The sequence below is a fragment of the Microtus pennsylvanicus genome, chromosome 7 (assembly GCF_037038515.1).
Source record: "Microtus pennsylvanicus isolate mMicPen1 chromosome 7, mMicPen1.hap1, whole genome shotgun sequence".
Lineage (NCBI taxonomy): Eukaryota > Metazoa > Chordata > Mammalia > Rodentia > Cricetidae > Microtus > Microtus pennsylvanicus.
The window spans coordinates 124310856-124336520 of record NC_134585.1 but is presented as its reverse complement, the minus strand read 5'-3'; the positions used below and the strand labels follow the sequence as shown (position 1 = coordinate 124336520).

The following is a 25665-nucleotide window of genomic DNA, read 5'->3' as shown; positions in this document are numbered from 1 at the left end:
TCCGTTTCAGGCCATTTTGTAGCGACGGACTACAGATCCCAGCAAGCTGAGAGGCTCGCTTCGTTTTTAAGCGTCCTCTCTGCAATTAGACTACACCTCCCAGACTGCCCGTGTATAGCACCCACGTGCAAAGAAAGGTTGGGAAAAGTGAGGCTGCTGGCCACCGGTGGTCGTCGCGAAGGAAGGGACTTCCTTTTCCTAGTCTTAAACTGAGGGGCAGTCCCCTCCTTGGATTTCTCTTTACTAGGAGGTTGGAGTTGTCGTCGGATCTGGGTGAGTCTGACAGGGGAAGTGCTTGAAGGGCTTGACCTGAGGGCTTGACCTGAGGGCTTGCATTGAGAAGAAAGCCTACGGCGGAAGTGGCACCAGTATCCTATTGTGTGGGGAACCGAAGGGAAAAATGGAGGGGGGCGTGCCCGGTTCTCCTTCTTTCTCATCCCAGAGCCACATTCTCTCTCTCTCTCTCTCTCTCTCTCTCTCTCTCTCTCTCTCTCTCTCTCTCTCTCTCTCTCTCTCTCTCCCTCCCTCCCTCCCTCCCTCCCCTCCCTCCCCCCTCCCTCTCTTTTTCTCTCATCCTCTCCCCCCCTCGCCTCTCTTTCCCCCCTCTGTCCTCTCCTCTCTCCCCCCTCCCTCCCCCCTCTCTCTCTCCCCCCCCCCTCTCTCTCGCCCCCCTTCTCCCTCTCAGCTCCTCTCTGCCTCAGGCCCGTTTTTCGTACTAGTGAACAGGATCTTAATGAGAATTGCAGCACATCCTGGATACCGAGAAGACCAAATACGTTGAAATCCTCAGTTTTCGACTTGGTCAGGTGCTTAGAATCAGTATGTTGGATCTGAATAGAAATATTTAAGCCCTTGTATTCATCTAGCATCATGGATAACACTGGGCTCCTCAACCCCCGCGTCTCCTATCCTGAGGTGTATAAAAAAGGGAAGAGTACCCCACTTATACAGAATTACTTGCCCATTACATGTGAATCCCCGAGTTTGATCACCAGTACTCACTCCCCTCCCCCACCACAAAAACAAACAAAAAAACGAGATTAGGAGCAATTTCATCGCTGCCCTTAGGCTTCTGTGAGATGCTACTTAATATGGTACCAGGCTAGCAGCTGCTATTTAGAAAGCTCACTGCAGGCTAGGCTAGCATTCTGCATTGGGCCTTTTGACTTGGTTGTTTTGATTCGAGCAGGTCCCACCTTGTAGCTCGGACTGTTCCGTAGCTGCTGTGTGGGACAGGCTGACCTTGAACTCAGAGTAATTACGAGCTCCTGACTTCAAGGCGCGAGTCAGCTTCACTTAGCAGTTTGGTTTTGTTTGTTGAGACGATCTCTCTGTGTAGTCTTTTTTTTTTTTTTTTTTTGGTTTTTCGAGACAGGGTTTCTCTGTGGTTTTGGAGCCTGTCCTGGAACTAGCTCTTGTAGACCAGGCTGGTCTCGAACTCACAGAGATCCGCCTGCCTCTGCCTCCCAAGTGCTGGGATTAAAGGTAGTCTTGACTGGCCCAGAACTGCTGTGTAGACTAGGCTCGCCTTGAACTCGCTGAGATCTGCCACCCGAGTGCTGGGATAAAGGGTTTGTACTATTGCACTCATCATTGATCCTTTATTTTTAGTTTTTTAGATTTTTTTTAAATATGTAGAAGTGTTTTTGGGCATGTATGTATGTACACCATGTATGTTCTTGGTACCCACTAAGGTCAAAATAGGGTATGGAATTGGAGTTATGGATGGTCCTCTGTAAGAGCAACACATGCTCTTAACTGCAGAGCCTTGTCCCTCCCTCTACCATTAAAAATATTTAAAAGTTGAGAGCTGGAGAGATGGCTCAGCAGTTAAGAGCACTGGCTTATGACCATCTAAAGTGGCACCTTTCAGACACAAAGTGTAGATAGAGCACTCATATATATAAAATAAATCTTTTAAAAAAAAATTCAAAGTCAGGGTTTTTCTATGTAGCCCAGCCCCAAGTCTCACTTAGTCTTTTTGTTCTTACTTGCCAAGTGTTAGCATTACAGATGTGCACAGTCACATCTGGCTCCTTTTACCATTTTTTCAAATTGGATTTATTAATTTTTTTCTTTTTTTTAAGATTTATTTATTTATTATATATGCTGTATTCTGCTTCATGTATGCCTGCAGGCCAGAAGAGGGCACCAGATCTCATTACAGAAGGGTGTGAGCTACCATGTGGTTGCTGGGAATTGAACTCAGGACCTTCAGAAGAACAGGCAGTGCTCCTAACCTCTGAGCCATTGCTGCAGCCTGATTTATTAATTTTTTTAAATGTGTGTTTTGCCTACATGTATGTATATGCATTTCCTTGCATGCCTGATTCCTAGAGAAGCCAGATGAGGGCATTGGATCCCCTGCAACTGGCATTCTGGGTGGTGTGAAACACCATGAAGGTGCTGGGAATCAAATGCAGGTTCTCCTGAAAAGGAGCAAGTGCTCTTAAGTGCTGAGCCTTCTCTTTAGCTCCCCCCCCCCTTCTACCACAGTCTCCCAAGGAGCTGGAATGCCTGGCTTAAAGCACTTCTTATCAGTTAATTCGGTAATCTGTTAATTTAGTCTACTGCCCAAGTTGGGAGTCTAGGAGTCTTGGGGTCCTTAAGTCTTAGAGGAAAAGCCATTCTTAGGGAGGAGTGGGTTGTTGACAGTCTGTTGACAGAGGTTTCTGTTCCACTCGGTCCCCCCACAGCCATTCAGTCCCAAAAAAACACACAGAGGCCTACATTAATTATAAACTGGTTGCCTTATTAGCTCAGGCTTATTAACTTACTCTTACATCTTAAATTAACCCATAATTCTTGTCTGTGTTAGCCACATGGCTTGGTACCTTTTTCCAGAAAGGCATTCTCATCTTGCTTCCTCTGCATCTGGGTGATGACTGCAGACTCAGCCTTTCTTCTTCCCAGAATTCTCCTGTTCTGGTTGCCCTGCCTATACTTCCTGCCTGACTCTGGCAGTACAGTGACATGTCTTTACAGGGCACAGGACCATTGTCCCACAGCAGCGAGTCTTTCCTGTGTGAGGTTAGAAGACAGAACATGGGTTCAAGCCAATAAAATGGCCTTATTAGCTGGCTGGCGACTGCATTGGGTATTGGGGATCCCAGTGTATCCGCAAGCATTTCTCAAGGGGAGGTTTTAGGCACAAAAAACACACCCTGGGTTGACACACAGCCAAAAGCAGAACTATAAAACCAAAAAGCAAGATTATAATACATGTAGAGACTTTCTCAGAACCGCAGACTTTGATAGATTGGGTTTTTGTTTTCACTGGAGGTGCTGTCTATGTGGTGAGTTTTATGGCCTGAATGGAGTCAGTTGTGTGAAGGTCTGGGGCCTGTTACATGGGCACACTGTAAGCTGTTTTTATCCTTGCTACGCTCTTTACTGCCTTGTGACTGCTTGCCTTCGGGCTCTGTCCTTTTCTTTCATTACCTGCTTCTCCCCTGTCCTGCTGTTCATGCATTCACTAAATAACTGTCTTAAGTATCTCAAGTGCCGAGTTCTCTTGAGACAGCAGTGCAAGAAGCAAGATAGTGTGGCTCCTGGACTCAGGGAATTTTTTTTTTTTTGAAACATAGTTTTTCTGTTGCCCTGCCTGGCTGTCCTGGAATTTGCTCAGTAGACCAGGCTGGCCTCGAACTCAGAGATCCGCCTGCCTCTGCCTTCCAAGTGCTGAGATTTAAAGACATGCGCCACTATTGTCTGGCGGCCTCAAGTGAATTTTTTACTTCAAAGTCAGTTGGTGGGGTTGAATGCTGATACTGCCCCCATAGTAGCTTTATCACTGCAGATAATACATAACTCCATTGTTTTCTCATTTGTAAAGACAACTTGTGAGAAGAGATGAAGTCCACTGCGCAAGAGAGTCTATGTATGCTTTAATAACATTCCTGTGTTGTGAGTGGTGGTACTAGGGAAGCAGATGAACTTGAGAGTTCAAGGCCAGCTTGGTCGACATAGTGGATTCTAGGTCAGCCAGAGCTACATAGTGAGACCCTGCCTCAAAAAACAAACAAGGGGCTGGAGAGATGGCCCAGTGGTTAAGAACATTGACTGCTCATCCAGAGGACCTGGGTTTATTTCCCGGCACACATATGGTGTCTCACAACTGTTTGTAACTCCAGTTCCACGGGACCCAACATCATCACCTAGCTATACATGCATGCAAAACACCAATGCTCATAAAACAGAAATAGATTAAAAACAAACAAAAGTTCCTTCCTTAGTTCAACTTTTTATTGTTTCTCTTGACTCATAGTTGATGAAGAAACTTTTTGAGTCTTTCACTGGTGAGATTTCTTACATCTGACCATGCGACTTTCGGCCCTGCTGGCCTTGGCATCCAAAGCCACCCTCCCTCCCCACTACCGCTATGGGATGAGCCGTCCAGGCTCCCTCTCAGACAAGAGGAAGAATCCTCCATGGAGCAGGCGGCGCCCAGTGGTGGTAGAGCCCATCTCTGATGAAGACTGGCACCTATTCTGTGGAGACATGGTGAGAACATCAAGACAGAGTGACGGGAAGGCTTGTGGGCAACAATCTCCTGCCTCTGTCCTCTCATCATCTTACAGGTGGAAATCTTAGAAGGCAAAGATGCTGGGAAGCAGGGCAAAGTGGTCCAAGTCATTCGGCAGCGGAACTGGGTTGTCCTCGAGGGGTTGAACACGGTGAGCAAAAGGATGACGAAGGCTGGGAAGTCTTCCCCATCTGTCTCTCTTTTCTTAAGAGCGGCATGGGGAGACAGGAAACTGGCTGAGGGGCAGGCTGTACCAGCGGGCTTGGGCTGAATATGCTAAGTAGTAGTAGGTAAATCCCTTCACACACTTTGCTTTCTGATAATGCCTTCTCCCGGACAGCATTACCGTTATGTTGGCAGAACCACGGATCACCGAGGGACCATGATCCCTAGTGAAGCCCCCTTGCTTCACCACCAGGTCAAGCTAGTGGACCCTGTGGACAGGCAAGCACACAGGCCTCTGGTCAAGGGGTTTCTAACTCGAGTTATTTATCACATGGGAATGGTTTGCTGGATATGCTAGAACTCAGGGGAATCCATTTCCTTTTTTGGGCGAGGGGAGGGGTTCGAGACAGGGTTTCTCTGTGTAGTCCTGGCTGTCCTGGCTACAATGCTGGCCTGGAACTCAGAGATCTGCCTGCCTCTGCCTCCCGAGTGCTGGGATCGAAAGTGCACCACCACTGCCCAGTGGGTCTGTTTCTTGCATACAATTGTCAGTAACTATGACAGAAACAAAAGTGGTAACCCAAGTCACCATTGCCTTCAATTTTGGGTTGGAGGGTGGCACAAGGATCTGGCTCTAGACTCATTTTTTTTCTCTTTACCAGGAAACCCACTGAGATCCAGTGGAGATTTACTGAGGCAGGAGAGCGGGTTCGAGTCTCTACAAGATCTGGGAGAATTATCCCCAAGCCTGAATTTCCTCGAGCAGACGGCATTGTCCCTGAAACATGGACTGGTAAGCTGGGGTGGGCAGGAAGAAGGCAGGGATATGAGGTGTGAGAGGAAAAGCAAAGTTGATAGGGCTAGGGATGTAGCGTGGTGGAGCGCTCGCCTAGCTGTGTGCAAGGTCATGGCTTCCATCCCCACACTGCAAGAAATAAACAGTCGGCAAATTATCCTTTCTTCTGACTCAACAGATGGCCCCAAGGACACATCAGTGGAAGACGCTCTAGAAAAAACGTATGTGCCCCGGCTAAAGACATTAGAAGAAGATGTGATGGAGGCTATGGGGATCCAGGAGACTCGAAGACACAAGAAGGTTTATTGGTACTGAGACTGAGCTGCTGCCTGCTCTGTCTTCACCTTGAGAGTGGAGGCCCCTCTTCTCCAGCACTAATAAAGAGCCATGAGAGTAGCTGCTGCCCCACCTCTCTTCCTTCCTCAAGTGTTTGCATTTTGTGGAGGCCACACATAGTGCAGCTTTTCCTCTTGTCAGGACAGACCAGGTAGATGCAGCCTTTCCAGGGGCAGGTTTGTAGGAGGAAGAGGCCCCTGTCCTTTTCCCTATTTATAGAAACAGGAGTTTTTTTGTTTGTTTGAGATAGGGTTTCTCTGTAGCTTTCGGGCCTGTCCTGCAACTCACTCTATAATTCAGGCTGGCCTCGAACTCAGAGGTCTGCCTGCCTCTGCCTCCCAGGTGCTGGGGTTAAAGGCGTGGCCACTACTTCACAGCAGGAGTTAAATATGAAAAGTTTTAATAAGGGCTGGAGAGATGGCTCAGTGGTTAAGAGCATTGCCTGCTCTTCCAAAGGTCCTGAGTTCAATTCCCGGCAACCATATGGTGGCTCACAACCATCTGTAAAGAGATCTGGTGCCCTCTTCTGGCCTGCAGATATGCACACAGACAGAATATTGTATACATAATAAATAAATAAATATTTAAAAAAAAAGTTTTAATAAATAAAAATGACACAGAACATTACATATGAAAGGAGAGAAAGGGTATAAATCTGAAGTTTCAGAGGGCCAGAATTCCGGCAGGATGCAGGCACTCTAAATGGGAAGATGCACTGGCCATACGGTCATTTTGTAGTTTTGGTCTGTCAGTTGTCTTCAGTCTCAAGAACAGAGAAGGCCTGACCCAGGGGTGTCTTGGTGGCCACCAGAACCAGATTTCTGGGAGAGAGTTCAGGGCTGAAGATGGGTAACAGCTCAGCATAGAAGCCTAGGAGAAAGTTTTGGTTAGAAGGGAAACAGAAGTTCACCCCAGCATCTTATTCCAAAGGGGGAGACACTAGCTTGAGAACAGTCCATGGACTTTATAGTCTACCTCCCAGGTGCTGGAGAGGGATCAGGGTTAAGAACTTGCTGCTCTTCCAGTATACTCAAGTTTGGTTCCTAATACCTACATTGGGTGGTTCACAACTGCTTGCAACTCCAGTACCAGGGAATTAAACACCCAAAAAAACATGTATAAACACACAAATCTTAAAACTCAAACCAGTCTAGTGGGAGGCGCTGCTAGGAACCCACAACTGCTAACAAATGCCCCCCACATCAGGTGGTGTCCAGGCCAAACAAATTGGACAAGAACTCACCTTGCTCCTGGAGATAGAGCAGCCGGTCTAGCAGAATCAGCGTCTCCACTAGTGGGGCCAGCAGGAGGGCCAAGCTGAAGAAGGCCACCACACGATTCTCTTGGGCCTGCTGGGCCCAAAGGGCAGCCAGATCCAGTGGCAGCTGGGGGTCCAGACCTACTCGTTGTAACCCTTGTTGCACGTATCTGTGAGACCAGCCATAAGACAAGTTAGTTCTAGAAACTTCCACCTGCCACTTAACCGTTTTGTCTAGAAGCTAATTCCTCCTTTAATTTGCTTAGACATTTTGTTTTTATTTTTTCCAGACATGGTTATTCTATAGTCTTGACTGGGAACTCACTCTGAAGACCAGGCTGGCCTTGAATTTAAGAGGTCCGCCTGCCTCTGCTTCCCAAGTGCTTGAATTAAAGGTATGAGCCACTATGCCTGTGTTTTTGAGACAAAGTAGCCTAGACTACATGGAAGCAGTCCTCAGCTCCAGAGCCAGAAAGCTGTCACACAGTACCACTACCCATTCTAATGTTCCTAGGCTGTGAGCTATCTGTTCAATAGCAAACAGTCCCAAAATTTATCTTCATTTAGTTTTATACAACTTAGCCGTACTTTATTAGTAATTAGAGACTATTGGACTGATATTTATCTTAGTGGTAGACGTACTTGCTAATCTAGCATATACAAAGCCCTAGATTTGATGATTTCCAGAGTTAAAAAAAAAAAAATGGAACTTGGGCAATGGGCAGTGGTGGTGCCCACCTTTAATTCCAGCACTCCAGAGGTAGAGGCAGGTGGATCTCTGAGTTAATGGGGGGAGGGAGAGATGTCTACAGAACTAGTTTCCAGGACAGCCAAGCCAGTTAGTTACACAGTGAAACCCTGGCTCAAAAAACAAACAAAAGAACTTGGGATAATCTTGAACTCCCGATCTGCCATCTCCCCAAGCTAAGGTTGCAGATGTGTGTTCATCACCTTCAATTTATACGGTGCTGGGAACTGAACCTAGGCTCATGGACATAGAGAATAAAGTATTCTACCAACTGAGTTACATTCCTAGTCCTAGGAGGACAAATTCTTTCAGAGAAATTTGGAGCAGTGTCCCTGGTTAGCGAAGTTTATGCCATTTCTTTGGGCTCACACATTTTCTCTGGCTGTGTTAAAGGTGGGAATATGTGGGGAGCCTCCCCAGACCTCACTCTTCAATCTTGAGTTCGTGGACCCTGGGGATTCCTTGCACGCCAGGCCTCCGAAGTTCAGGGCAGGCACGTCGGATGACTGTCTCCAGCGCTGCACGAAAGCAGTGTGTTTGCAGGCCAGGGTCTGCTTTCTGTAGCCTCTTTGCATAGTCCTCAAGAGCATGGCAGGCCCCCTCCCGGAGCCTGTAAGGTAGTTCATGGCCGGGCAGCCCAGCCACCCACTGACTCAGTGGGTAGCTGCCAGGCTCACTGAGTTTCATGTAGCAGCAGCCCACTGAGGCCAAGGCTACCACTTCAGAACAGCAGCAGAAGTGTCTCAGCAAGGAAACACTTAGATCCCCACAAGCATGGAGGCCCGTGAGTAGTAGGCGGGTACTACCCTGGCATGGTGTCTCCAAAGGCAGCAGAAGCTCGTCACACAGGGCTGTGGGGCTGACCCACTGAACCACGTGGTGGGGAGAGTGGCGGGAGCCTCTTTGTACCACCTGTGGGGAGAGCAAAAACAAAGGCAGATGCAAAGCTGGGTGGCATCCTCGGAGTTATGAGTCAGAAGCCAGGCATTAGAGAACCCGACTCTGAACCAGGAGATGAGACCATCATTTCAGACAGTACACCTTTTCGTTTCTTTTGTTTGTTTGTTTTTTGAGACAGGGTTTCTCTGAAGCTTTTGGAGCCTGTCCTGGAACTAGCTCTTGTGGACCAGGCTGGCCTCGAAATCTGCCTGCCTCTGCCCCCAAGTGCTGGGATTACAGGTGTGTGCCCGGTTCACCTTTTCATTTCTATCATTTTTCTTTCAGGTGGGGCAGGGGGAGACACAAGGTCTTTGCAGCCTTTTCTGACCTAAAGCTCAGTATGCTGAACAAGCCAGCAAATCTGCATGGATCCTGTCCATGTTTCCCTAGTGCTGGGATTACAGGCATGTACCTGAGGATGGAACCCAGGCCTAATGAATGCTTAGGCAACTGTCCTACCACTGAGCTGTATCCTAGCTCTATCATTTCATTTCTTTTTTAAAAAGATTTATTTATTTATTGTATATACAGTGTTCTGCATGAATGTATGCCTGTAGGCCAGAAGAGGGCACCAGATTTCATTACAGATGGTTGTGAGTCAACATGTGGTTGAACTCAGGACCTTTAAGAAGAGCAGGTAGTGCTCTTAACCACTGAGCCATCTCTCCAGCCCAAGCCTGATGGAGGAAGGTCATTGGCTAATAAAGGAACTGCCTTGGCCCATTTCATTGGTTAGAAGATAGGTGGGAGGAGTAAACAGAACAAAACGCTGAGAGGAAGAGGAAGTGAGCTCAGACTCCACAGCTCTCCTCTCCGGAGCAGATGCCTCAGAGAGACGCCATGCCCCAGCTCCGACCCAGGATGGACTTAGGCTAGAATCTTCCCGGTAAGACCGATGCTCACAGATTATTAGAGATGGGTTGATCGAGATATCAGAATTAGTCAGTAAGGGCTAGAGCTAAAGGGCCAAGCAGTGATTAAAAGAATACAGTGTCCGTGTAATTATTTCGGGGCAAAAGCTAGCTGAGCAGGCGGCTGGGGTGTTGGGGACGCAGCCCCGCCGCTCCTTATTACTACACAAGCCCTTTCATTTCTTGTTGATAATGAGTCTAATACCTGGGTGTGGGTTAGGGATATAGCTCAGTGGCTATGGGCTCCATCCCTAGTACAGCAAATAATAGTACCCACCTGGCCACATCATAGTTTACTGTGAGAACATACTGGTGTGGAAATCACTTATACAAACTAAAAATGCCTTTGAGATGTGGGGATGCTTTGGGGAAGGGGCAAAACGTAGCAGAAATAAATAGGAACCATTTCTAACCGAGAAACTTGGAAGTAGAAAATGAATTTTAATATGCAGTTCCAGCCAAGCACACTGCTCCTGTAGTACAGGCTGCAAGAAGGGCAGCTTACATTTGGGTGCCTCTTCTCCATTTTGTCTAGAGCCTGCAGGAGCTCCTGGTCGAGGCGCTGGGCTCTCTCTACCAGCCTCTGATTTCCTTCAAGGCTCTTCACCATCAGCCCCAGCCCGAGAGACATGAAACGGGAGAGATGGCCCTGGAGTCATGAGGGAAGACAGCATTGTTCAGTGCCCTCAAGACTGACACCCTACCAGTGGTGTAGACAACTGGGTCTGGGCTCCACTAAAGTCTCACTCTCCCACCCCCACTTCTCAGCACCTGCTTCCGTGGGCATTTGGCCTGCTAATCTGCCTTCCCCAGTGGCCTATTCTCATAACTCAAATAGACAATATGTTGAGAGTCTGGCTTACCTGGCCTGAGCCCACATCCACAACCTGGGTGCATAACTCAAATAGACAACATGCTGAGAGTCTGGCTTACCTGGCCTGAGCCCACATCCACAACCTGGGTGCAGCCAGTGAGATCACTCAGCTTCTTCACCAACTGAAAGGAGACAAAAGTCTCTTCTTAGCATTGGCTCCTGATTCCTGAAGTCATAAGGATGGTAGAGAAGCCAAGGTGACAGAGAAGCACTGAGGTTGCCACAGAGATATCAGATGTCAAACCAGAGCTGAGGTAATGGTGTCTAGCCTAGTCCGCTTGCCCCTTAAGTCAATGATGCAGGACCAAGAACCCTGTAGGCTGTGAAACTGAAAACTGACCGCAGTGAATAGAAGTAGTCACCCCACACAGCTGCTGGTCAACTTCAGAAACACGCGGGAAAGTATCCCAGCACCAAGACAGGATGCTAGTATGTCTGCTAAGGAAGGGGCTTCTGTACTTGCTGGTTCCTACAGTATGGGCTACACATGGCTCTCAGACTGTCTCACCTCTCCCAGCCTCCGGATCTCATGCTGCTTTTTGGGCTTGACATGTTTCCGAAAAGGCGCTGCTAGTCGGGAGCTTTGGCTGGGGTTCTCCAGGAACTCTGAGGGGGTCTGAAAGCCAGGTGTCCGGGTAAAGGCGAGGGCACAGGCTGTGGACTTCAGGGCCAGCAGGGTCAGTGGCCACACGGACCTGTACCTGAGACAGTCCAGCCCAGGCTGCCAGTGAATAGCCCACAATCACATGCTGAGTGTATAAGCCCAGAAAGATGCAACGAGACTGTCTACATAAGGTTCAGTACATGGCTCCGGGCTCATTCCCCAGCAAAGGGCTCCTCTGTTTGTACATACCTAATCTCCTCCCCTTCCCTGGGCATCCCCAGCAGCAGGGTGGCCAGCTGTGGTGGCTTTAGTCCATCCAGTGCTTCTTGCCATGAGCTGGGGAGTGTGCCCCACAGGCTGTCGGTGAAAAATTCCTGCAGAAGGAGCCAAACAGTCATTTTCTCAGCCCCATCTTAACTTTCTACCTCATCTCCTGCTTTCTTCTGGCACTAGTGCCCAAGGCCACCAAATGCCACCAGCAGGTCTCTCCTGTTCATGTGTATCAGCTCAAGTCTGCTCCCAGCCTCCACCAGTGCCAAGGTGGCACAGACATGCTTTGTGAACACACTTCATTTTATTAATGTCCCCCTTCTCCAATTTCTTTTTCAAGGTTAGCCTGGTCTATATAGTGTTCCAGGATAGCCAAAGTTCATCTAGAAAATAAATTTGGAGGTTTTATTTATTCATCAAAATCTATTCTAAACTCAGAGAGACAAGAGTCTTGTACATGTAGAGTTTACTTTGCAAAATAAAATTCAGTAACAGAGGTTTAACTCAATGTTAAAAATGCTTGATGAGCCAGGCCGTGCTGGCACGAGCCTTTAATCCCAGCACTCAGGAGGCAGAGGCAGGTGTGTCTCTATGAGTTCAAGGCCAGCCTGGTCCACAGAGCAAGTTCCAGGACAGCCTGGGCTACAGCAAACAAACAACAAAAAACGAGTGCTTGATGAGCATGCAGGAGATCTTGGGTTCCATCCCCAGCACTGCAAATAATGATCAGCTAACATAAACACTACATTTGATAAAATGCTCATGAAAACCATTTAACAGAGAGCTTAAAGGACAACTAAACTCCACAGAGAAAAAAAATGTGTGAGGGACACTCCAGATTTGTCAGAGAAAATGTGTGAGGGACACTCCAGATTTGTCACACAGAGAAAATGTGTGAGGGACACTCCAGAGTTGTCACATAGAGAAAACACAAGCAAAAGTAAACACTCATATTTGCACTATCCTGAAAACACTTAAACAAGCATTTATTTACTTTTTTAGTTTGGAGGATCTTCTTTGCTGTTGTTTTTGAGACATGTCTCACTATGTAGCTTTCACTAGCTTGGGACTCAAGAGACTGCCCGCCTCTGCAATCCAAGCGCTGCAATTACAGTGGTGCAACCACAACACCCTCCAGTTAAAAAAAATGTTGGCAGTACTTAGGGATTTAACCCAGGGTTTCATACAAGCTAGACAAAATTTTTACAAAGTACTTTCACTATTAACTTGTATGTGTGTCCTCTGTGGACGGGTCTGTGCATGTGAATGCTGCTGCCCGCAGCACATCAATCCCTGCACGTGGAATTAAAAATGGCTGTGAGCACCGTTATGTGAGTGCTGGCTGCAGAACTGGCTTGGAAAAAGCACTACATGACTTATTTTTTTCCCTTTGGTTTTTCAAGACAGGGTTTCTCTGTGTAGTCCTGGTAGTCCTGGAACTCATTGTGTACACCAGGCTGGTCTCGAACTCACAGAGATCCACCTGCCTCTGCCTCCTGAGTGCTGGGATTAAAGGCGTGCGCCACCACCGCCCAACACAGTATCTAGCTCTAGACAAGCATTTACCACAGAGCAGCGGTACTGAACCTGTGGGTTGCGACCCCCTTGGGGTCACGTATCAGATGTCCTGCATATCCTATATTCACATTACCATTCCGAACAAGAGCAAAAGTTGTTATGAAGTAGTAAGGAAATAATTTTATGGCTGGGACCACAGCATGAGGAACTGTACTGACGAGTCATAGCATTAAAGGGTGAACGCAGCACAAATTTTAATTGTTCTGAATAATAAAAACCCAGAGTCAGATATCAGGGTAAATGCTGAAAGGTCAGAGAAGTAAAGGAGCCAGCGACTAGAGAGACTTTTTACCTCTATCCAATTCTCAGATCAAAGGCCAACTGACGGTAGCTGAGATCCCATCTCCACCCACTTTATAACCCTGTCTCCACCTCCCTAGCTCTGGGATTAAAGGCCTGTACCTCCCAAGTACTAGGAGGTATCAAAAGCATGAGAGCCAAGGTGTTGGGTTCAAAGGTGTGTGTCACCACTACCTGGCCTCCACCCTCTGATCTTCAGGCAAGTTTTGTTAGAGCACAAAGTATCACCACAGCTGAGAACCACTGCTCTAAAGTTACAGCTCCCCACCACCCCATCACCCAAGGTGATTTTCTCTGTGTGTGGGGTGGGGGATGAAATGAGAGGAATCTCAGCACTAGTCTGAGCTGGCTGCAAATCAGGGCAATTCATCTGCCTGTCTTCTGAGGTAGGATTTTTTTTTTTTTTGGTTTTTTGAGACAGGGTTTCTCTGTGGTTTTTTGGAGCCTGTCCTGGAACTAGCTCTTGTAGACCAGGCTGGTCTCGAACTCACAGAGATCCGCCTGCCTCTGCCTCCCGAGTGCTGGGATTAAAGGCGTGCGCCACCACCGCCCGGCCTGAGGTAGGATTACAGGCAGGCACCATTACCCATGCCTGGCCTGCTTTTTCATTTTTAAGGTAATATAGTCCAGTCCAGGCTAGTCTGAGGTGCTGGGATTACAGGTCTGCACCACAGCTGGCCAAGCACTTCCTCTTTACCAATATGTTCCTTATTACTGCCTTTTAGTGGAGAGATAAAAGCTGTCTCCAGAATTCCTCTACAGTAGCCTCTAACCATCCTACCCCCAGAAGCACCCCGCCCTCAGCCCAGTGGCCTCACGATGATGTAGGCGTCCAGGATGGAACGGTAGAGCGCTAGGACGCGGGTGAGGTTCACAGCCAGTTGCCTTCTCTTCTCACGCGAGAGGCCACGGACTGAGACGCCCGGCATCTTGCGGCCAGACTGGCGGTGCAAGCGTGGGGAGGAGGTGTAGCGATCCAAGGTCGCTACCACGAGGGTGTGAGATCCGAGCTGGGCTCAACTCTGTTGGCCCAACGCGAAGCAAGCTCTCCGAGCTCGCCAGACAACACCTCTTTCCGCAGTCTCGTCCAGGATGAAATGACCGGGCGCACTTGTCAAATGTCACAGCTTCCGCAGAGTAAAGCCGTGACCATCGAAGACGCAAGGGGTCTTGGTGACGTCACAGATGCGCGCCCAGTAATCGGTCAACGCCGGGCGGCCAGCTGCAGGTCCCGCCTTCCCTCCCGGAAGTGGGGCCACGGTTCCGGCGCACGCTGCTCCGCTTCCGGCGGCCCACCCCCTTCGAGTTGTACCTCCACGGCGCCCGAGGGGCCGGGGAGCGCATCCCGCCCCCGCCCCCACCCACGCCACCGCCGCCGCCGCCGCCGCCGCCGCTGCCGCTGCTCACGCACTCCGAGTCTCTGGCCTCGCTGCCTGAGGCGGGGGCGCTGCGGGCGCGTGTGCGCCGGCCGCCTTCGCGCTGCCACCCTCGCTCCTGCCGTCCCGGTGTACGTCGGCGCGCACCTGCGTCCGCATCCGGCTCCGGACACTTGCGATCTTAGTGCGACCCAACCTGGAGGTAGGTGGATGGGTGTTCGGGGGATGGCCTGCGCCTCGTGGACCGTCAGAGTGTGCCGGACTTGTTGAGTTTCCTCCACTCACATCCTCTGGTGCTGTCTGGAGTCCCAGGTCCTTGCTAGGCGGGAGGGGGACAACGACGCCACAGGTGAGGTGTTTGAGAAGACTGCCCCCCCCCACACGTGGAGCCGAGGGAGAGCGGTGCCTGGATTTGCTCTTCATTTCTGGCGCCACGCTGAGGATGCCTGGGTAATCCTACGGACATCTGTGCTGTGTCCTCCCACCGCTAGCAAACGTTTAGTACTTAGGAATGCTATTTCTCTGCTGTTCTCACAACACTTTTGTTTTGACTTAATAGACTTGTTAGAACTCCGTGGTCTCCACAACTCCTTTTTACCCCAGCTTCAGCCTTTTCACGTATTTGTGCGAGTACTTTGCCTGCGTGTATATATGTGTGCACAATGTAAGTGCCTGAGGCCTGCAGAGATCAGAAGGCGTCCGATCCCCCTGAAACGAGTTACACATGTGAGCTGCCACATGCGTGCTGGGAACTGAACCCTGGGCCTCTGCAAGAGCAACAGGTGCTCTTAATTAAGACATCTCTCCAGCCTCTGTATCATTTTTTAAGAAGACACTGAATCTGGAGAGTGGAAACATCCTTTTTAAGATCCACCCAAAGGTGAATTCTAAGACTTAGTACCCAGGCTTTGGGCTTGTAGACTTCTAGAATTGGTCTTACTTTACCCCGCCCCCAGGCCGATGATGCAGATATCAGGATTACTTTTGTCCCCAGGGCCAATTGCAGACCTCCACACGTTGGACCATGGGATTCCACAGAGAATGAGCCTCCCAATCTTCTTTCATCAGTAAGCCGTTCTGCCCAGCTGCTCTCCTACCATCCGCTGCCCTCATGTCTACCATACTCCTGAATTTGGACTTTGGGGAACCTCCAAAAAAGGCGTTTGGAGGAAATGCCAAGCACCAACGTTTTGTTAAGAAGCGACGGTTCTTGGAACAGAGAGGATTTCTGAAGAGAAATAACCAACTTCCTAGCAAGGTGTCTAAATTGCACTCAGAACCTCTAAAGAAAAGGGAAGCGTCTTCAAAAGTAGATGGCATTTTGAAGATCCTTCCATGCCCAAAAAAGAAGGAGGAAGCTGCCTCCAAAAGGGAGTCAGAGCAGTCCACAGACAAGAAAGCATCATTGTCTTGGCTGACTCCTGCTCCTTCAAAGAACACTGATTCTGTTGTGGCTAAAATCGATTTGCTAGGGGAGTTTCAGAGTGCCCTTCCAAAGATTAAGAGCCGTCCAGCTCACGCTCAGAAGAAGGGCTCCAAGAAGAAGCCCTTGAAGAAAGGTGCCACAGAGAATTCCACCCAAACTCCTTCAGAGAGTAAGGGCTCCAAGAAGCCCGCACAGAAGAGTGCTGCACAGAACTCCACCCAAGCTCCTTTGGAGAACAAAGCCTCCAAGAAGAAGAAGAAGAAGTCCTCAAAGAAAAATGCTGTGCAAAGATCCACTGACGTGCATTCAGAGGATAAGTGCCTTAAAGTCTCCCAAAACTTGCCAGGGAAGATGGTGGCAGTCGACTGTGAAATGGTGGGCACAGGACCCAAGGGGCGTGTTAGTTCCTTGGCCCGGTGCAGCATTGTGAACTACAATGGAGATGTGCTTTATGATGACTACGTCCTCCCCCCCTGCCACATCGTGGACTACCGGACCAGATGGAGCGGCATCCGAAAGTGCCACATGGCTAAAGCTACACCCTTTAAGATTGCTCGGAGTCAGGTGAGGAGCATGGGGCAGAGAGGGTCAGGAGAGGACTTTGAGTGTGTGCTGTTCTGGGGAGTTGTCAAAGGGCTGTGAAGGGAGGGAGAATGATGTCACATGAGAAGAAGGCTGTCTATGCAGTAAGGAATTGTTTTTCTGTTTGCTGCGACAAAATGCCTGACCAAGGGAATTTAACAGATTGGTTTGCCAGTTTGAGGATACTTCCATCATGGTGCAGAAACCGTGGCAGCAAGAGCAGAATGTGGCTGCTGAGGAATCAGGGAGCAGAGAGAAATGAATGCTGGTTCTCTGATTTCCTTTTTCAGTCCAGGACTCTGGCTAATGGAATGAATAGGTTATTTTTGCTTTGTTTTGCTTTACTATGGGTCTTCCCACCTCATTTCACCCAACATAAAAGCTCACAGACACACTCATAAATTTGTCTTCTCGATAATTCTAGGTCCTTTCAAATAGACAGTTCTATCATGAGTCCACCTCTAGTCAATTTGATGCCCAAACATAACGCTTTTTAGCCATAACCTTCTATCTGTGGTCCTCATAAGCTCATAGCTGTCTCATAATACAAAATGAATTTAGTTCAACTTCAAAAGTCTCCATAGTCTGTTACAGTCCAAACACTGTCCAAAAATATAAGGCCAGAGTGTCTCTGAAACATAGGCAGACTCTTAACTGTGAGCCCTGCCACATCAAAAGCAAAGGCTGAGTGTGGCAGAGCACACTTTATTCCCAGTACTAACGAGGCAGAGATAGGTAGTCTCTGTGTGTTCCAGGCCAGCTAGAGTTTAGAGCTGGAGAGGGGGTTTATTGTGTAAAGTACTTGCTGCACAAGGACTGGATTCTGATTTTCCAGAACCTACCTGTCTGAGGGTTTCTTTGAGATAAAAGCAGCTCGAAGAGGAAAGTGTTTACTTCATCTTAAAGTTATAATCTAACATGAGGGATTTCAGAGCTGGAAGTCAAGGCAGAAACTGAAGCAGAGTCCGTGGAGGAACGCTGCTTACCCCCCCTGGCCTGCTAGCCTGCTTTCTTACAACATCCAGGCACCTGCGGGGGGGGGCAATCCAGTGGAGACATTTTCTCAAATAAGAGTCCCTCTTCCCGGATATATGTCTCAAGATGACATAAAACTAGTTAGCACAACTGACTCCTTGTCAACTTTGACATAAAAACATATCATTGTTAAATTATAACTTTTTCTTTATTGTTGTCCCCAAGATGTCATATTGATAGCAACATCACAATATAAAACATATTCTAAACATTAGAAGCCCCGTAGTCTTTAAAAATTCCAACTTTAAAAGTTTAATCTCTTTAAAATACCTAAAGTCTCTTTAGAATTCCAAAGTTTCTCTGAGGTCTCATAACTATGGATTCCTGTAAAAATCAAAACCAAGTTTAAATACTTTATTATTTCAAGAGGAAAGAGACATGACACAGTTACAACCAAAGGAAAACAGAGCTGAAATCCAATGGTATGAAGCTGAAGTGTCACATTCTGAGACTCAGGATCTTCCAGGCTCCAGAAGGCTTGTCACAGCACACACAGCTTTTCTCCTAGGCTCGGGCTTTCTCCATCCCACGATTGCCACTCTCCACGGCCATCCCATGGTACTGGCATCTCCAAAATGCTGGGGGCTCCACTTCAACTGGGCACCTTCACCAATGCCTCTCCATGGTCCCATCATGACTTTAACAGCAGTACCACATGGGTGGATTACTCTTACATGGTAGCAAGTTTGGCTGCCAATATGAGATGCAGCCTTGGCCCACTCTGGAGCACATCTTCTGTGTGCTGACCCTGGGGAAGCAAGAAGAGTTTATCCGAGTGGTGCTTCTCCCTCCCCCCCCCCGCCATTCCCCCATCACAAGGTAGGATCTCACTATCTCACTATATAGCTCTGGCTGTCCTGGAAATCACTATGTAGATCAGGCTGAGCATGAACTCAGAGATCCTCCTGCCTCTTCCTCCTGAGTGCTGAGAGTAAAGGCACATGCCACCAATATCCAACAACCTGGTATCAATTTCTGGCTTAAAGTTTCTATTGCTGTGATAAAACACCTTGACTAACTGGGCAGTGGTGGTGCATACCTTTAATCCCAGCACTTGGGAAGCAGAGGCAGGTGGATCTCTGAGTTCGAGGCCAGCCTGGTCTGCAAAGTGAGTTCCAGGACTACACAGAGAAACCCTGTCTCGAAAAACCAAGGTCATGGGGGAAGCTTGACTGAAACTTGGGGAGCAAAGGGTTATAATGCGAGAAGGGAAGTCAGAGCAGGAATTCAAGACAAGAAGTGAAGAAGAGACCTTGGAATTGCTTACTGCCTTGCTCCCTCCTGGCTTGCTTATATAAAGCCCCTGGAACCAGCTGCTCAGGGCATGGCAAGGAAAGACTAAACCAGAGGGAGAGGGAAACAGCAGGGCAGACACCAGGGCCATAGGTAGCCCAGCCCTTACAGGGCCGCTGCCTGTAGCACACAGAGCCCTTTGTTGGGGTAGCTTTACTCTGTGCCTGTAGCTTTTCTTGACTATAACATGGTTTTGGCATTTCCAAAATCCCAGATCGTCCATTATAACTTAGGTTTCACCTTCACAGCTTTGTGTAGGGGCCTCCTTGAAGGAACACCAATCCTAACACATATAACCTGGCCCCTAAATGGCCTTCAGGAATTTTTTATTATTATTTAATTTTTTATTGATATTTATTGAACTCTACATTTTTCTCTGCTCCCCTTCCTGCCTCTCCCCTCCCTTCAACCCTTCCCCAAGGTCCCCATACTCCCAATTTACTCAGGAGATCTTGTCTTTTTCTACTTTCTACTTCCCTTGTAGATTAGATCTGTGTAAGTCTCTCTTAGTGTCCGCATTGTTGTCTAAATTCTCTGGGATTGTGGTTTGCAGGCTGACTTTCTTTATGTTTAAAAACCACCTATGAGTGAGTACATGTGATAATTGTCTTTCTGTGTCTGGGTTACCTCACTCAAAATAATGTTTTCTAGCTCTATCCATTTTCCTGCAAAATTCAAGCTGCCGTTATTTTTTCTGCTGTGTAGTACTCCATTGTGTAAATGTACCACATTTTTCTAATTCATTCTTCGATTGAGGGGCATTTAGGTTGTTTCCAGGTTCTGGCTATGACAAACAAAGCTACTATGAACATAGGTGAGCACATGTCCTTGTGGCACAACTGAGCATCCTTTGGATATATACCCAAAAGTGATATGACCGGGTCTTGAGGAAGGTTGTTTCCTAATTTTCTGAGAAATCACCACGCTGACATCCAAAGGGGTTGTACCAGCTTTTCTTCACATAAAATGACATAAGCTGTCATCAGTGTTTTTGATTTTGGCCATTCTTACAGGTGTAAGATGGAATCTCAGAGTTGTTTTGATTTGTATTTCTCTGATGACTAAGGATGATGAACATTTCCTTAATTTCAGCCATTTTAGATTCCTCTGTTGAGAGTTCTCTGTTTAGGTCTGTACTCCATTTTTTTATTGGATTATGTGATCTTTTGGTGTCCAATTTCTTGAGTTCTTTGTATATTTTGGAGATTAGACCTCTGTCTGATGTGGGGTTAGTGAAGATCTTTTCCCATTCTGTAGGCTGTCATTTTGTCTTGTTTACCGTGTCCTTTACTTTACAGAAGCTTTTCAGTTCCAGGAGGTCCCATTTATTAATTGTTTCTCTCAGTGTCTGTGCTGCTGGGATTATATTTAGGAAGTGGTTCCCTGTGCCAATGCATTCAAGTGTACTTTCCACTTTCTCTTTTATAAGGTTCAGTGTGGCTGGCTTTATGTTGAGGTCTTTGATCCATTTGGACTTGAGTTTTGTGCATGGTGATAGATATGGGTCTATTTTCATTTTTCTACATACTGATATTCAGTTATGCCAGCACCACTTGTTAAATATACTTTCTTTTTTTCATTTGATATTTTTTGCTTCCTTGTCAAACATCAGGTATTTGAAGATGTGTGGATTAATATCCGGGTCTTCTGTTCAGTTCCATTGGTCTTCCTTTCTGTTCTTATGCCAATACCAGGCTGTTTTCAGTACATAATTGCAAAGTTTCTGCTTCCAGCTCAAAATGTAGTCTAGTTCCCTTAAAGCTGTATGCTTTGATGAGAGCTTAGTTGAAAACTGTAAGTGGATTACTTGTTTGTTTCCTGCCACCCAGACTTGAGTAATCACACAGAAACTGTTAATTACAACACTGTTTGGCCAATAGTTTAGGCGTATTTCTGGCTAGCTCTTATATCTTAAATTAACCTGTTTCTATTAATATGTGTATTACTGTGAGACTGTGGCCTACCAGTAAGGTTCCAGCAGTGTCTTTCTCCTTCATCAGCTGCATGGCCTCTCCCTGACTCCGCCTACTCTTTCTCTACATGTCTGTTCAGATATCCTGCTTGGCTTTACTCTGGTAAGCCACTGGCCGAAAGAGCTTTTATTCATCGGCCAATAAAAGCAACACATATACAGAAGGACATTCCACATCACAGAACTCTTTCCTAAGTGCTGTTTTCTAGCAGCTTTTTCCATTCAAATGAATGTGTATTTTCACAGTTTGGAGCTTTCTGTGGATGGGGCCTTGCTCTTAACTTTCCCCTTATCCCAATGCAAGTATCATATTTTGTAGCCTGTAACTTTAAATGTATGGTCCTTTCCCCTGCTAAACTGTATTTTTTTTTCATATTTTAATGTCCTATTTGCTGTCTTTCATGGTAGACTTGGATAAGAACAGTGAGCAGTCACCTTCACACAACCTTTGTAGGAAAATCCTCTGCCATACAAATTAGACCATTACCTTTTAATTCAGCCTCACTTAAGTTCTCTGGATTCTTTTTATCCAGGCTTCCATAGCTGGCATTTGTTTTGCATTCTCTTCTAGGAGCCCACCAGAACAGTTTATTGAGCTCTGTGTAGCATCTAGGGCTCTGTAACCCTCAGTTCTGTACTCCCACTTTTAAAGGCCTGAGAATCACATGGTGAGTGGTTAGTTACTGTTCTGTTGCTTTGAAGAGACCATGACCAAGGCAGCTCATAAAAGAAAGCCTTTAACTGGGAACTTGCTTACAGTTTTAGAGTGCGTCTATGACCATCATGGCCGGAAGCAGACAGGCATGGTACTGGAGCAGTAGCTGAGAGCTTTACATCTCGATCCACAGACAGCAGGCAGAGACAGACACTGGGTTTGGCATGGGGCTTTTGAAACCTCAGAGCCCAACCACCCTAATCTTTTCTATATAGCCCACACCTCCTAATCCTTTCTATATAGCCCACTAACTAGGGACTAAGCACTTAAACCTATGGGCAAATGGTGGCCACCACAGTCAGGTTTATCACAGCAAAGCCACCACCTCGTTACCGTTCTTCTGTCTTAGGTACTTATCGCGGTGACAAAACAGTTTGAGGAAGAAAGGGTTTATTTGGGGTAAGTGTGAAGGTTTACTACATCATGGCATGGAGCGTGAGGTAGCTGGTTACTACCATTTAAGGTGGATCTTCTACCTCAGTTAACTAGTCTAGAACCTCCCTCCCTCACAGTTATGGCCAGAAGTTTGTCTCTGTGATTCTAGATCTTGTCAGATTGACAAGATTAACCCCGTAGGAATGCTAAAGACAGGTAGCCACAACTAGGTGGCGAAGGTAATTTTACTAGTTGAGATCCACTTAGTGTGTGGTGGAGTTGCCCTCAAGAATTAACAGCCAGCCTGGGATAGAAGTGGGCTGAACAGCAGGTGTGAAAGTCGCTTAGGGCAAGTGCTGAGTGTTGGAGCAGGAGACAGAACTTTTACAAAAACAAAATAAAAGTGGCGTGGAGAGATGGCTCAGCAGTAAAGAACACTTGCTGTTCTTAAAGAGGACCTGGTGGGTTCCATTCCAAGTACCTATGTGACAATTCTTCAACTGTAACTTTAGTTCCAGGGATGTTCTTCTGGTCTCTTTGGGCATCAAGCATACATGTGGTATACATACATATAAAATAAAAACAATTTGTTTTAAAGCTGTATTGGTTGGGGGGTATCCAGGTAGCCTGTAGTAAAAGGCATAAAAGATACATGATTGTAAGGGGTTCTCATCCCTCCCTTAACAAACCTACTCGTTCTAGGCCCAAGCTAGAGAGCACAACTAATAATAAACTGGAGTAGAGGGCAGGGTAAGAGAAATGAAGGGAGGAAATTGAAGAGCCCTCTGGTGTTGGGAGGCCACCAGAGGGCACCCTTGATCTGCTTTGCAGTTTGAGGTCTGTCTGCCTCCCAAGTGCTGGAATTAAAGGCATACACTGCCACCACCACCTGGCGGTCTTGAAGGTTTTAAATGCTGAGACATTAGTTGGTATCAAGATGAGTATGCAGAAAACCCATCTTCAACTTTTAAGTGTTTTTTTTTTTCTCATTTATTCTGTGAAGATAGTGGTGTGTCATGGCGTGTGTGAAGAGGAGTTGGTTCTTACCTCCCCTGTGGGTCTCGGGGATCAAACTCAGATCATCAAGCTTGATGACAAGACCTTTACCTTCTGAGTCGTCTCAGCTCAGTGTCATCATCGTCCACACACGAGGCAGGGTGTCATCCCAGTCTAACCTCAGAATTGCTGTGGAGCCAAGGACGACCTTTAACTTTGGTTCTTCCTGCCTTCACCTTCCAAGTATGGGGATTACAGGCCTTTGCCAACATGCCCAATTATTGTAGTGCTGGGTTCCAACCCAGGTTTTGTGCCTGCTGGGCAAGCACTGTGAGCCAAGCCCCTAGCTCCAGCACTGTTCGTTAAGACAGGGTCTCCTGTGGCTCAGTCTCTGCTGTGCCTTACAGTTCACCTGCCTCAGCTTTCTGTGTGTTGGGATTGTAGGTTTATACAACCTTGCCTAGTAACTAATTTTTTGGTAAAGATTTATTTTTAATTATGTGTATATGCATTTTTATGTGTGAGTACAGTGACTGCAGAGACCAGAAGAGGGTGTCAAATCCTCTGAAACTGGGAACTTAGGCATTGGTGAGTCACCCTACAAGGAAGGGTACCAGGAGCCAAACACTGGTTCTTTGGACCAGTACACTCTTAACTGCTGAGTCATCTCTTCAGCCCCATGAGCAGCATTTTGTGCTATCCAAGACTGAAGGAAGCAACTGGGGTAGAGGCCAGTGTTAGAGCATTTGCCTGGCATATACAAGGCCTCAGGTTTTGGAGGCGGGGGAGAATACTGAAGACCACGGTTGGGGTAGAAATTAATAAACATGAGGAGGCTATGGTGATGTAGTTCCAAATGGGATTCCACATAGCAGTTCTGTAGGGAAAGGAGGAAGGTTTCTGAAAGAGGAACACTTGTAGAAGAGGGGATTTCAAAAGGGTGGGGTGGGATGCTGATGATGGCCATGTTGGGCTTGCCGTGTGTAAGGAGCTCCATCTTGAACATCCCTCTCATTACCTTCTGCGTGCTCATTCCAGATCTTGAAGATACTCAAGGGGAAGATAGTGATCGGACATGCCATCCACAATGACTACAAAGCCCTACAGTACTTTCATCCCAAGTCCCTCACCCGAGACACTTCCCAAATACCACTCCTCAACCGGAAGGCTGACTGCCCAGAGAATGTCACTTTGTCATTGAAGCATCTCACCAAGAAACTGCTGCATCGGGACATCCAGGTAACTTCTCTCCAAGTGCGCCCAGCACACACAGTTCAGGTCCCAGTAGTCTCTGTCAATGAGGAGAAATAATAATTTCTGTGTACCTCATAGACTACCAGATGGTACAGTGAGAACAGAAGACTGCTCAAGCTACATGCTTGGCAGTCAAGGACAGTGGCCACAGAATACAGAGTTGTGGGTACATGTCACATGGAGAGTATCTAAGAAACAAGACTCAGCAGGCCTATCTGTGACCTGGAATGTCCTGCCTCTGCAGAATATGATACATATACATTGCTACAGGAATGAGTGGATTAGCCAGGCAGTGGTGGCACACCTTTAATCCCAGCACTTGGGAGGCAGAGGCAGACTGATCTCTGTGAGTTTGAGGCCATCCTTGTCTACAGAGCAAGTTTCTTGTCGAGAGAGAGAGAGAGAAAGAGAGAGAGAGAGAGGGAGGAGAGAGGAGAGAGAGTTGACTGGGAAAAGAAAAAGTAGTTCTTATTTTCTTCATATTCTTTTCCCTTTTAGGCTGGAACAAGTGGACATTCCTCAGTGGAAGATGCCCAGGCCACCATGGAGCTGTACAAGTTGGTTGAAGTTGAATGGGAACAGCACCTGGCCCAGAATCCTCCAGAAAATTAGCAATCCCGGGGAGACACACGCAGTAGCCCAAACCACAGTTCTGCCAGCTGCACATCTGCAGAAGTTAGAATTGTTGAAGAGAGGGACTTCACCAGAGACTTAATACCCATTGAAATTTCATCTCCACTGCTGTGGTCACTGTGTGGTTAAGTGCCTGATGGAAGGGGAAACTCACCTCTAGGCCAGTCGGGTGGCACAGGCCTGTCATCTCAGACACTGGGAGGTTGAGACAGGTTTTAAATTTAAGGTCAGCCTGGGCTACAGAATTAGTTCAAGATGTCCTGACATAAAAAAGAGGGTCAGGAGTAAAGCTTGGTGCTAGAGCGTGTACCTAGCATACACAAGGGGAGTAGGAGAAGGGGGGAAGGATGGACTGCCATGTGATGTGTTACCGATGGCTTACTTTCTTAATAGTGCTAACTGCATGTCCCAGAGTGCTTGTGCCCATCAGCTTTCTTGACTTTGAGGAAGCAAGGCACACCATGGAGTACAGATTCTCACATTATTTTATCCATGGGACACATAACACAGATGTGTCTCTCTTTGGTGGGGAGCGGACTAAAGGGGTTCTTGTATTGCCGAGGTTGGCCTCTGTGTGCTCAAAGGACTTCTTCCTCAGCCCCTGAGTAACTGGGGACATGAGTGTCTGTTCACCTCTGTGCCTGGGTCTTTGAATTTTATGTTTTTTGTTATAAAGTAATTAATAGTATCCTTTCACTTCAGAA

The 25665-nt window shown here is 47.3% G+C and overlaps 3 protein-coding genes across 5 annotated transcripts; 2 read left to right on the top strand and 1 right to left on the bottom strand.

The window, feature by feature from the left end:
* Positions 1-5882, top strand: Mrpl24 (mitochondrial ribosomal protein L24). 3 transcript variants are annotated; one of them, XM_075978645.1, is made up of 7 exons: positions 1-273; positions 702-806; positions 4268-4503; positions 4581-4676; positions 4866-4969; positions 5353-5483; positions 5665-5882. In XM_075978645.1, exons 3-7 carry the CDS (start codon positions 4321-4323, stop codon positions 5799-5801), a joined length of 651 nt encoding a protein of 216 aa, XP_075834760.1. In that variant the 5' UTR covers positions 1-273; positions 702-806; positions 4268-4320; the 3' UTR covers positions 5802-5882. The 3 variants fall into 3 exon arrangements, with proteins under 3 accessions (XP_075834760.1, XP_075834761.1, XP_075834759.1); XM_075978646.1 differs by having other exon boundaries at positions 686-806; XM_075978644.1 differs by lacking the exon at positions 702-806 and having other exon boundaries at positions 4-273.
* A 521-nt stretch (positions 5883-6403) lies between these two features.
* Mettl25b (methyltransferase like 25B) lies at positions 6404-14584 on the bottom strand. Its single transcript, XM_075978641.1, has 8 exons — positions 14123-14584; positions 11406-11530; positions 11061-11253; positions 10612-10674; positions 10184-10327; positions 8256-8740; positions 7066-7250; positions 6404-6692 (listed from the first exon to the last, which is right to left on the bottom strand). Exons 1-8 carry the CDS (start codon positions 14231-14233, stop codon positions 6571-6573), a joined length of 1428 nt encoding a protein of 475 aa, XP_075834756.1. The 5' UTR covers positions 14234-14584; the 3' UTR covers positions 6404-6570.
* Positions 14585-14686: 102 nt separating this feature from the next.
* Isg20l2 (interferon stimulated exonuclease gene 20 like 2) lies at positions 14687-25665 on the top strand. Its single transcript, XM_075978643.1, has 4 exons — positions 14687-14882; positions 15675-16670; positions 24113-24313; positions 24827-25665. The coding sequence occupies exons 2-4, from the start codon at positions 15792-15794 to the stop codon at positions 24938-24940; spliced, it is 1194 nt and encodes a 397-aa protein (XP_075834758.1). The 5' UTR covers positions 14687-14882; positions 15675-15791; the 3' UTR covers positions 24941-25665.

What these genes read in the sequence shown, in the direction of transcription:
- Mrpl24 (XM_075978645.1), top strand. Translation starts at nt 4,321, where the DNA reads ATGCGACTTTCGGCCCTGCTGGCCTTGGCATCCAAAGCCACCCTCCCT. An exon ending in TCCTCGAGGGGTTGAACACG is followed by an intron (nt 4,677 to 4,865) that starts GTGAGCAAAAGG and finishes TCTCCCGGACAG; the next exon opens with CATTACCGTTATGTTGGCAG. An exon ending in TGTCCCTGAAACATGGACTG is followed by an intron (nt 5,484 to 5,664) that starts GTAAGCTGGGGT and finishes CTGACTCAACAG; the next exon opens with ATGGCCCCAAGGACACATCA.
- Mettl25b (XM_075978641.1), bottom strand. Translation starts at nt 14,233, where the DNA reads ATGCCGGGCGTCTCAGTCCGTGGCCTCTCGCGTGAGAAGAGAAGGCAA. An exon ending in TCCTGGACGCCTACATCATC is followed by an intron (nt 11,531 to 14,122) that starts GTGAGGCCACTG and finishes CTCCTTCTGCAG; the next exon opens with GAATTTTTCACCGACAGCCT. An exon ending in AGATCCGGAGGCTGGGAGAG is followed by an intron (nt 10,675 to 11,060) that starts GTGAGACAGTCT and finishes GTCTCCTTTCAG; the next exon opens with TTGGTGAAGAAGCTGAGTGA.
- Isg20l2 (XM_075978643.1), top strand. Translation starts at nt 15,792, where the DNA reads ATGTCTACCATACTCCTGAATTTGGACTTTGGGGAACCTCCAAAAAAG. An exon ending in TTAAGATTGCTCGGAGTCAG is followed by an intron (nt 16,671 to 24,112) that starts GTGAGGAGCATG and finishes TGCTCATTCCAG; the next exon opens with ATCTTGAAGATACTCAAGGG. An exon ending in TGCTGCATCGGGACATCCAG is followed by an intron (nt 24,314 to 24,826) that starts GTAACTTCTCTC and finishes TTTCCCTTTTAG; the next exon opens with GCTGGAACAAGTGGACATTC.